The sequence below is a fragment of the Orbicella faveolata genome, unplaced genomic scaffold (assembly GCF_042242905.1).
Source record: "Orbicella faveolata isolate gen_17 unplaced genomic scaffold, um_ofav_v1 contig_34, whole genome shotgun sequence".
Classification (NCBI taxonomy): domain Eukaryota; kingdom Metazoa; phylum Cnidaria; class Anthozoa; order Scleractinia; family Merulinidae; genus Orbicella; species Orbicella faveolata.
Window position 1 is genome coordinate 15,340,590 of NW_028301563.1, and position 11,911 is coordinate 15,352,500.

The 11,911-nt window shown below is 40.2% G+C and overlaps 1 protein-coding gene across 1 annotated transcript in view; it reads left to right on the forward strand.

Moving 5' to 3' along the window:
- The first annotated feature begins 5,275 nt into the window (after positions 1-5,275).
- Positions 5,276-11,911, forward strand: part of LOC110057429 (uncharacterized) — a 9,616-nt gene continuing 2,980 nt past the window's right edge. The window contains exons 1-3 of the mRNA XM_089298935.1: positions 5,276-5,515; positions 10,911-11,173; positions 11,690-11,804. Of these exons, the coding sequence (XP_089155061.1) occupies positions 5,443-5,515; positions 10,911-11,173; positions 11,690-11,804 (451 nt within the window). The 5' untranslated portion in view covers positions 5,276-5,442. The remainder of the gene's footprint in view (positions 5,516-10,910; positions 11,174-11,689; positions 11,805-11,911) is intronic.

An 11,911-nucleotide genomic window follows, 5' to 3' on the forward strand; every position in this document is an offset into this window, starting at 1 on the left:
ACGACAACTTGTTCAACATTACCTTAGGCATTAGTGTGATGCTAATTTTATAACATCACTTAACATAGAGTGGTTTTATCAATGCGTCAAAGCATAACCACGGGAAAGTTCCTGAAAAATGTTGCCAGCCACCTTAAATTTAAATTGCTTCTTGTTTGCCGGTACACCAGAACAGAGCAAGCATGAGAGCACGTGCAAGAGAGACAAACTTCCGCTGTGTGCGAGTTAACACCCACCTACGGTTCTTGTTCCCACCGACATTATTCCTCGTTCTCCCAATTAAGTGAAGTTCCATTTGTGTTTCTAATGACTCAATAGGATCACAGAAAGTACGTTTTCTACTCTTATGAACTTCGAGCATTATTGCGGAAATAGCACGTATGATTACATAACACTTCCAATGATTTTTGAGTAGTTTGCATGTACGTGGCCTGATGCATGCATGTCAAGACTAACTAAACATTTTTCATCCTGTAGAGCAAGGCGAATGCAAAGGAAATTCGATGTCTTATTACAATAAACACCCAGGAAAGTGTGAGGGAGGGGGGGATGTTCCTCCCCCTGTACCCCGGTGTTTTGAAACCTTGACAGTGATATTAAAAATTGATTACTTTAGCAACCATGGGAATCTCTAGAACTTTCTAATTCGTAGGCAGAAAAATATTTTGTGTAATGTAATTTAACATTTAATAATAATAATATATGTAAGACAAAGTGACCTGCAAAATTTGAGTTAAACTTTTTTACAATTTTTTACTCGTATATTATAATATCTATTTTAAATTTAATTAATGTGGAATACCTGCAAATTAGCCGGTGGGTCATTTTATCTTTCATATGATGTCACACCTCATACATAGCCAAGTGTTTTGCACTTTAGAGTTTTATTGAACTGTATTGCATTGCATTGCATTGCACTGCACCGAACTGCACTGCACTGCATTTCATTACATTGTATTGTAGATGTCTAACGCAAACTAAGCAAAAGCTGTGAAAAGAGCTTTCCGTGGCTGTTGAACGAGTGACCTGAGCTGGTGTCTATCAAAACGGAACGAACGAGAACTCGAACTCTTTGTGGGGTGACATTCGCGCACCTAAAAGATCAAGCCGACATAAATCAAAGTGGCTATGAGCCACTCAACTTGGAAAATGGATCGTCTGTAAACAGTGACAGTTTTGATGCCAATGACTTGAGATTTTAATGCGTAGGTTAAGTTAAAGTTAAAGCCCACTGGCATTGTTAAGAAATAGTGCAAAACGCAGCGGTAAGAGAATATACGAGGAGATGTAACACTGTTGAAAACATTCATGAAGTTATCGGTCCAAGAGACCGAGTTATCCTCCTTCGAGAGACCGAGACAATTATAAAGAAAGTACCGCTTCTTGTCCGATCACCAAAGCAAGTAATATTGAAATTATCATATTTCATTCCTCTCATTTTTTCGTTCTTTATTTTCCCAGCCAGTATCAGTGATTTTTTTTTCTCTTTGTTACCTTTTCTCATCTTAGAAGTTAAAAAAAAAAAAAAAAAAAAAAATTGCGTTCAGCGTAGAGTAACTATACCACAAGGACAGCACCACGTCTTGTCCGCTCAATAAAGTTAAGCCCTGTTCAGCGGGGTTCGTACTTGGATGGGTGACCAAATACAAATACCCCGTGTTGTAATAACTTCTTCTTCTTGTTTTTTTTTCCTTCCCTTTCCAAGGCGATATTAAAGACTGTAGAACTCCCAGCCTTGTGTAATGTCCTTTCTTGTATTTAGTAACTATTTGTTGCTCATTTGCCATGTCAGTATCTATGTGTATTAAATTTTATTATGCGATGACGTCATAAGTCATCGCTTAATGCTTGCATACGACATTCCTTTGGATAAATGATGTCGCACTTATGTCGTGCACGATTTATCTTGAATCGAAGCGAGGAGAACAACTAAACCCATTTCCTTGCAAACCGCCATCCTGGTTTTCCGGATCGAGTAAAATCGTTTTTCGGCGGCTTGTAGCATCGACAACGTGTTGGTTAGATTTCCAGTTGTTAAACGCAGGTATCGGGACTGGAGTGATTGTTGTATTTTATCCATTGTCTTCTAATTACGTTTAAGCATCCCTTTGTTTCTTTATTTTCCAATTTTCTAGATAGAATTATAGAAATGGCAGTTAAATGTCATCGCTTCTGCATGCATTGCGTGCCGTTTATTTATAATATCTTAGGAAGAAATAAACAGCGGGACACGCCGTTCGAATCCTCCTCAATTGTCTTGACTCTTGATCGTCTAAAACATTTAATCACAGCTTGAATCATTCGAAAATTCATACAGCTCGTCAATTTTGTCACTTTCAACGTCTTCTTTTTCGGCAGTCGAGTATGGTTAAACCTGTATGAGCGGGCACCTTTGAGAAATGAGCTATTTTTATAATTACAGGAAGGTTCTATTTATAAAAATGTTCGTGCAAAAATTAATTCAATGCAGAGCATTTCTGCGGTAAGATGTTGAGTACTTGCGTCAGAAATTCAAAGAATAACTAACTTGACACGGTACAAGCGACTGTAAAGCGGCCTTAAACGGCGGGTGTTCAATACCCGGGGGAAACTCCTTTTTTAAAAAGTCGGGGATGCTCGTCGTCTCGGGTACAAATCAAAGATTCTGGTCTAACTTAGGGTGTTAACGACGAACTGTCACCATTTTAGCTGTCAAAGTATCCTTTATAATGGTGCACCCGAAGAAATAATAATTAAAAGAAATGCTCTCATGGGATTTCTGTTTTTTAACCTTGATTTCCGCTGATCTCTCGAATACGCGAGTCGGGTCTACAAGTGCACGCGGGATCCTTTCTTGAACTTGGCTAGTAATCGAACCTATTCCGTTTTAAGTGGTATCTCGGCCATATTAGTCTCTTTTAAGAGTTAAATTCAATTTTTTCGACGAGCATCCCTGACCTTTTCATATGGGGGTTCCTTCCCGGGGTTTCAAATGTCTAACAGAAAGTGAAGGCGTGAAGGCGTGAAGGCGTGAAGGCGTGAAGGCGTGAAGGCGTGAAGGCGTGAAGGCGTGAAGGCGTGAAGGCGTGAAGGCGTGAAGGCGTGAAGGCGTGAAGGCGTGAAGGCGTGAAGGCGTGAAGGCGTGAAGGCGTGAAGGCGTGAAGGCGTGAAGGCGTGAAGGCGTGAAGGCGTGAAGGCGTGAAGGCGTGAAGGCGTGAAGGCGTGAAGGCGTGAAGGCGTGAAGGCGTGAAGCAGTGAAGCAGTGAAGCAGTGAAGCAGTGAAGCAGTGAAGCAGTGAAGCAGTGAAGCAGTGAAGCAGTGAAGCAGTGAAGCAGTGAAGCAGTGAAGCAGTGAAGCAGTGAAGCAGTGAAGCAGTGAAGCAGTGAAGCAGTGAAGCAGTGAAGCAGTGAAGCAGTGAAGCAGTGAAGCAGTGAAGCAGTGAAGCAGTGAAGCAGTGAAGCAGTGAAGCAGTGAAGCAGTGAAGCAGTGAAGCAGTGAAGCAGTGAAGCAGTGAAGCAGTGAAGCAGTGAAGCAGTGAAGCAGTGAAGCAGTGAAGCAGTGAAGCAGTGAAGCAGTGAAGCAGTGAAGCAGTGAAGCAGTGAAGCAGTGAAGCAGTGAAGCAGTGAAGCAGTGAAGCAGTGAAGCAGTGAAGCAGTGAAGCAGTGAAGCAGTGAAGCAGTGAAGCAGTGAAGCAGTGAAGCAGTGAAGCAGTGAAGCAGTGAAGCAGTGAAGCAGTGAAGCAGTGAAGCAGTGAAGCAGTGAAGCAGTGAAGCAGTGAAGCAGTGAAGCAGTGAAGCAGTGAAGCAGTGAAGCAGTGAAGCAGTGAAGCAGTGAAGCAGTGAAGCAGTGAAGCAGTGAAGCAGTGAAGCAGTGAAGCAGTGAAGCAGTGAAGCAGTGAAGCAGTGAAGCAGTGAAGCAGTGAAGCAGTGAAGCAGTGAAGCAGTGAAGCAGTGAAGCAGTGAAGCAGTGAAGCAGTGAAGCAGTGAAGCAGTGAAGCAGTGAAGCAGTGAAGCAGTGAAGCAGTGAAGCAGTGAAGCAGTGAAGCAGTGAAGCAGTGAAGCAGTGAAGCAGTGAAGCAGTGAAGCAGTGAAGCAGTGAAGCAGTGAAGCAGTGAAGCAGTGAAGCAGTGAAGCAGTGAAGCAGTGAAGCAGTGAAGCAGTGAAGCAGTGAAGCAGTGAAGCAGTGAAGCAGTGAAGCAGTGAAGCAGTGAAGCAGTGAAGCAGTGAAGCAGTGAAGCAGTGAAGCAGTGAAGCAGTGAAGCAGTGAAGCAGTGAAACAGTGAAGCAGTGAAGCAGTGAAGCAGTGAACAACAACTGATTTTATCTCAAGCGTGCAGGGCAAATATGTCCAGTATCATTTTCAATTTATTGAAAAAAAAAATGCTGTAAACTTGAACCACAAAAAAAAAACGTCTTCGAAAAATAAAGGTTGCGGTATTCACATTAGAAAACGGATAAACCTAGCGTCTGATATTGTTTTTCAAGAGTATGGCAAAACTTCCAAAAGGAAAAAGAATAAATTCAAATTATGACCAGTTACTAAAGTTAATTAATAAATGGCGTTTAACTAACGTTTGACCATTGCCGACTGCAGAATATAACGTTTAACATCTTCCCTTTTGTCAAAACGCTAACAAATTTAAATTTTTAGCCTAAAAATTAATTTATTCTGGATTCATGACGAGTAATAATCAATTATGGATACTATTGACAGTGTTATTCAATTGAAGCACTGAAATAACGACGTAACATTCAACTGATTAAAGGAATTACAAGTAGGTGTTTAATTTCAACATAAGCTAAGCTCGAGGTTTCGAGAGATTGCAACTATGTTCCATAGATTTGTATTCAATCTTCAGGTTACTTAATCGTTAGCTAAGTCAAGCAGAAAAATATTACGAGGAACTTCAGTAATGCGAAACATGCTTAAATGGACAAACCCATGACGGCACAAACTAATTAAGCCGGAGAACAGAGAAAATGTCGTAGAAATTACAGGATTTTAACTGTTGCTGCTAAAAACTTGAATTTGAAACTGGAGATTTATGCAATGATTTACTTGCCCTATCTTTCATTCGAAACTAAAAATTCACCCATAAACAGGCGGGCGAGATTGATTACTTTCTTAAACGCGAAGATTAGAAAAACCACAGTAATGTTATAATAGTGACCATACCAAGGGCAAATATTTTATTTCAAAATAAAAGTGCAAACGGTTGTCAATCTGAGAGCAGGTGCGGGCTAAACGGACATGAGCAGAAACAGTCGCTCTGCAAACAGTTTATCGTTTACAGGTGGCACGCTTGTCAACCGCACTGTCACCCAACGTATCCAATTTTGTTAAGTGGTGATGTCGACTCGCAGTGCGCTGCTATCTCGACTACACCTCCCTAGCGATAGCTCACTGCTGTCTCAACGCTTTCCATAACACTTGAGACCTGAAGACGTCGGTTGTATTGTACAAATGAATATTCCTAAGCTTCTCCTCCTTCTCCTATCATGGATTTCAGTGATTCTCTTTGCGATGTACGCGGAAGGTGAGTTCGAAACTGTCAGCATATTGTAATTCCAAAAATTTACTTTTTACTTCTCTACTCAGTTATGTATCCTAACACCCAATGCGGACGCGAGTTGCCAGCACTGATCCCGAACTATGCTTCATAAGTGGATTGACTTTCTTGTCGAATCTCTTCTTGCTGGTTTTCTTTCCAGTAGCCCGGTCTTCCTCTCTGCATAAAAACCGACGTTTTGAAATTCCAATTTGGTTTGGTATTTGGCAACGGGTTTGTCAGTCACAGGTCTACTACGTGCTGTCCTTCGATTCAAAGAAAGTGGAATATCTAATAACCTTAATATTTGTTATGTTCAGCTAGATCACGCACAGCGGTCATGTTTAAATTCAGATCACGAGATTTAATAACTCACGTTCAAAAACGGAGAAAATAGTAAATATTTTTCAATTCCTTTTTGTCGTTGTTCGTAGTATTTGTGGCATAAATGACGATGGGCTAAAAATAATTAAGACAAACTGTGCGAAAATGACAGGGCGTTATTTATTTTTTTTCTTTCTTCTTTTCGTTATGAAGATGAAGACAATGGTGATTATACCCTTTTGATCTGAAAGTTGCAATTCAATCATCGGAGACCTTTATTCCATGTTCGTTTCTGTTTCAGGTTTACACATTCGCCGTTCGGCGCTCGCCGTTCGCCGTTCGTCGTTCGCCTTGCACCGTTTGGCGTTCGGACGTTAGCCGATTTAGGTTGGAGTGAAATGATATAAGGCTATGATATTGTAAAAAGTTGCAATTTAGCGTGTATTTATTACGCAAGGAAAGGAAACGCAGGAAGCAATTTTCATGCTCGTCAAAAAGGTCTGAAATTTTCTTTATTCCTACTCGGTGTCAATGAGGCAGATATACCATTTTTTTGTCAATCGTAATGAATTTGTTGTTCCAGATTGTCTGAGACAGTATCTCGGTCTTGCTGTGACGATTTCTTGCCAATGATGAATAATTTGTTTGTAAAATTCCGGAAGAAGGCCATTAAGATCAAGAAGGTTGTAATCATAACTACGTTGAAAGCGCTCAATGCCGCCTACAGTAGAGAGATACGATTTTGGAATATACTTCCACGGCGCATCTGGGTCGGAGCACAGCCGTTTTACCCAAATTAGTTTCAAAGCCTTATAGAAAAGAACAAAATCTTTCCTTCCAAGACCGCCATCTGATTTCTTCTTGATGAGGGTTGCCGTTTTTATTGACCTCTGTTGCAAAGTTCTTTGGAGTCTTCATATTCATAACGCTGGAAATGAATACAAGTTTGGAGAGGGCTAAATTTTTAACAATATTTATTCTACCGTACATAGATAAGTCTCTTCGGGACCAGACACTTAAGGTTTTCTTTAGAGAACCTAATTTTTCAAATAAATTTTCCTTTTGAGACAATTCAATATTGTAAGTAAAATCGTATCAAGAAATGGTGCACCCCAAGCGCGTAAACAGGATCATCGCTAATTTGGAGGTTGCAAATTGCGTCTTTCCTATGGCGCATGGAGCCAAGCCATTGCATTTCTGATTTTGCCTGATTTATTTTTAGGCCAGAGCACTCTTTTAACAGTGAAACTAAGTCAAACAAATTAGAAACTGACCGGACATCGGCAAGAAGGACAATTGTGTCGTCAGCGTATTGCGTGAACTTGACCTCTTCATTTCCCTAGAAATATATGCCCTTGATGTCTTTTGACCGTCTTACACTTTGGGCAGGAAGCTCCATAGCAGTTACAAAGAGTATGCCTGAAAGGGGACAACCCTGACGGATACAGCGTTCTAAGTAGAAGTGTCTAGAGGCAACGCCATTGTTAATGACACCACTGGAGATGTTTTTATAGAACACGCTGATCCACTGCCGGAGATTTGGTCCAAAGTTCAAGATTCAAGGCATTTTTAGATGAAGTCCCATTCAATTGAATCCAAAGCTTTTTCTAAATCTAAGAAAACAGCTATACTGGTATATATTTTTTATTTTAGTGAAGTCTATTGTGTGATACTTTCTCCAATGAATCTACCCTTTACGCAGCCGGACTGACAAGGATGTATTATGCTTGGCAAAATCTTTTCCAAACGAAGAGCAATAGTTTTGGTTGCAATTTTGTAGTCCGCATCATTAGGTAGCGAGCGATACTGGTCTCCATTTGTTAAATATTCCGCGTTCTTATTCTTTTTTGGGATCCGTGTTGAAATGCATAATTAAAACTTTCCACATGAATTTGCCGACAGCGTTCCAAAAATAGCAATAGAACTCTGAAGTGAGGCCATCTGTACCTGGTGTTTTAATTGCTGCTTTTCATCGTCACAAACGATAAGTTTATTTTACGGACAACAGTTATTTTTCGGCTAACGTCACTTCTCCCGTTTTAGTGCAAAGTGCGCTACTGTGACTGAGTATCTTTTAGAATTACCCCCAGCTCGGTTCAACAAATATCATCTGCTATATTCAAACTTTGGCAGAGTTCAAATTAAGAACGGAAACGTTCTGCTTCTCCCAAGCGGCTTATTTATTTCTCTTTCAATTATCTCTATGAAAGAGACCAAAAAATTCATATCTAGCCTAAGGCCCAGTTCAGACATCGTGCCTCTACCGTCCCGAAGTAAATTCAGGAATTAAGTTCGACAAAAGCACGGCAGAAGCACGGCGTCTGAATCAAACTTTTGAATTAAGTTCGGCAAGCAATTAATTAAGTTCGACAAGCTCTGCCGTACTACACGACGCTGGCACGGCAGCGATTCAAACGTCGTGCTTCTGTCGCGCCAAACTAAATTCATAAATTATGTCAATGTATTTTGGCGAGATGTCGTTCCCTCGGGCAGTTAGCAGGAGAATTGTTACGAGGCTTCAGTAAACCCTGGATTTGATTCGACTCTGGCACGACGTCTGAATCAGAGTTGATTTCCTGCCGTGCTACAGTCGAACCAAATTGCAATTTACTTCGGCACGGCAGAAGCACGACGTCTGAACTGGGCCTAACTTTCCCGATTTAGTGGCATTAAAACTTTTCAAATTGTAAATTTGTGACAAACGAAACCAGGGTAGTGGTCAAATAATGCTGCAAACTCCGTGGCACGTAATGAAAGCGTAAATTAATTTAATCAGTCTTTGAGGGGACTAGTTCACCGATTTAGGATATATAATCTCGGTCAACTGAGTAGCGCCTTCAATACTCCTTGTTGAAACGCTAACGCTTCTCAGTTGTATTAATCAATCACTGAGGTGGCAACTGTAAGAAAAGGGTATTCCGTGAATATTTGACAATTAAATTATACTTCTTGTTTATCGCTGAAAACTTGCATTTTGAATAACACAAAATCGTTCTTCTTCCATTTCCTCATAAGACATTTAACTTTGTTCAATTTCCTCATAAGATATTTACTTTCTTCCATTTATATCTTCAGTTTTACAAGGGTTTTATGTTACATACCTTTGCGAGGAAAACAGCAGTACAAAAAATTGTCACATTTGCTACTTCAACGTATTATTGGATTTTGAAATGAACAGAAATCAACGTAAAACACCAGTGTAAAATTTGAAAGTTGTCTCGACAAACACTAATTGTAAGTCATCGTTGAACATCGAATGGAAAGTACAGACATGAAACATACGAACTGCTAAGATTGTGACAAGATTATGTCTTATCAAGGTTTCTGTCCGATCATATTCTGCAAGGGGAAAAGCCCTAGGTACCAAAGTAAATACAAACCGGGAGTGAGCACGACATGTGTGACTATCGTGCCAGAGCTATACATTACACTCTGCACTATCTAAGATTGTGTCACTGGTTAGATCTTCGATTTCTGCTTGAGCATACTGCAGGCTTGTTTGTAGGGATTTATTTTCTTCTTCGAGTTGATTGATTCTGGACTTACAATTTTCTAACTCGGGAAAGACACCTAAGAGCAAGGTGAGCTTCTTTTCAATGCTGCTGAGTCTTGAATTCGTTGCATCGCTGCATTGTCCACATGGCTGCCCGCAGGTGTGAATTTCAGTCGCGTCCTCTTCGTCAGTTTGGCAGCCTCCTTCTCGAGTTCTTTTCCTCCCTTTCCTCTTCGCGTCGTTTCTATTAGCTTGTTCGTTAGGAATTTTGTCACATTTAAGATATAACAACGATTACTGTGGCTACCAGGTTAAAAGATTCTAGGAGCTCATTCGTGTCGAAATCGCCATGTTTCACGGCTCGATTCGAGTCCGCAAGTAGTATATTTGCTGATCTTTATATTTATAAATAAGAAGGCTTATAGGAGGAGTAGTTGAAATATCAAAAGAGCCTTGCGCTCTTTTTTAGTTACTTTTTCCGCATTTAAGACGATCGAGTTAACGCAGGCCATAAAACCATGAGCCTCTGTTGCTAGTCGCGACTTCGTCTTTGTTGCTTTTATCAAATAATTCTTTGTCTTTCTTCTTTCTTTTCAAAGAACTCTTAATAAATTTTCCAAAGACTCTTATTCCAAAATCCAGAGATGCTTTCTTTAACCGATACGAAACAAACTATGTTAATCGTTATTATTCCAGATCCAGATAAAGTTTACCGCGAAAAATCTACAGGGCGCCTCCAGCTATTCATTAAGACTTTTCCAAAACAGTTTATTTTTCTCGATATCTCAGGATATCATTTAACGATTTTGAGAGCCTCCACCTTCCTATCAATCAAGGTTTTTGCTGTACATTGAGCGAAGAATTTTTTTAATGAAAAAAGTGGTCTTTGAAGATCTACAGTAACCTTAGTCTTAGGATACGGGATCCTTTGGTTCCAAAATGTAGAGAAACGGCCACTTTTCGAACCTCCAAGACAAAGACTGAATCTCTTCCTCCCCTTTGCCCTTTTTTAAAGCCCATCTCATCCTTAACTTTTGATCACAAAATCAATGCTTCCAGAGTTCTTTAAGCAACATTTCCAAGAAAAGTGAATTTTTCGTTCGGTTAAGGGAGAGGAGAAAAGGGGGTTTGGAAGGCGGTTGCTTAGTGGCTTGCGCACTGCCACAATTTCTTCGGCTCCCTCTAACTGAATAAGGCACTTTCGATATATTAAAATTTAGCTTGATGGTGAGGCCTAGAGGACACAAACAAAGGAAATTGAATGACATGTTTATACATTTCTTTTGTTTTTGTTCTCTAGTCCTCACTATCACGATGAATTTTGATATGTCGAAAACACTCTATTGTCTGCTATATGTCGTGTTGTATCCCGAAAAAAAAAACGGGGCCGTGTTGTTTTCCAAACCAATCCTATGGAACTATTTTACACAACTGCTGTTCACGTGAGTGAAAACGCCTAATAGAACTAGCTGGAAGTCCACTGATATCTCCAGTGAAGACTACAAGCTGTAGTACAATATCATCTTCATAGTTATAAATCTTCACAATTGCAAATATTTATTTCAGGACAGGATCGTGAGCTGTACTTTCCAGCCTACTCCTTTTTTGCCGAGAGACGTTTAATGAACCACACGATAAAAACATTACTTGTCAAGAACCTGGATGACTATGAATATCTTTGCTACCTGGATGACAACTGCGTCAGTTTTAATATTAAAAACAAAGATATTAAAAGTGGAACGCATTCCTGCGAGCTTAATAATTCTACTCATCTGGAACACGACGCAGACCTCGTCAATTACCCTGTTTTCTATTATCGTGGTGCGAAGGTAATGAGGACATCAAAATATATAATTATGCCCTTCGCGTTAATTTGCCAAATTAGCAAATTGTTATCAAAAGTGATGACGAAAGAAGTTAGCAAACCCTATTTAGAACGGGCTTTTTCCGGGGGGGGGGCGAAGGGGGGTGGCTTTTGAAACTCTCACCCTTCAACTTAAGGCCGAGTATTAAAGCTATAACAGTGAAACTTGGAAGATTAATAGGATGCCCAAAAATAACTTTCTTTGAGGTCCCAAACATTGAATTATGGCGTCATAAAACGTAGACGTGCCATCATTAACTTCCAACAGCCGCCATCTTGGATTTCACGATTGTTGCAGAATGGTAGATGGCAATCATCAGTTTGTCTCTCAAAGGTACTTGTGTAAATTCCTGCCAAGTTTCGCTATAACTGTAGTATTTATTTCAATGAAAATCCTAAACGGCCATGATATTCTAATCTCAGTCCGTTTTCCTTGGAACAGTTCAAAATTTGTTCTTTTGCACTTTCTCTCTATTTGTAGAATGCATGCGGAAAGAATCCACCGTGTTGGAACAATGCCATTTGTCAGTCAGGTTTTACAGACAAGGGATGTAAATGCTTTTGTAATCCTGGATTTCAAGGCGAACACTGCGAAGGTACTCATATATATTTGTTATTGAACTAGGTTGTTCAGTCCGTATTGTAGAAGTATTGGTGTTTTTGTTTCGCAGGTTTATGAAGCAACGCCCGACATGCGAGGTCC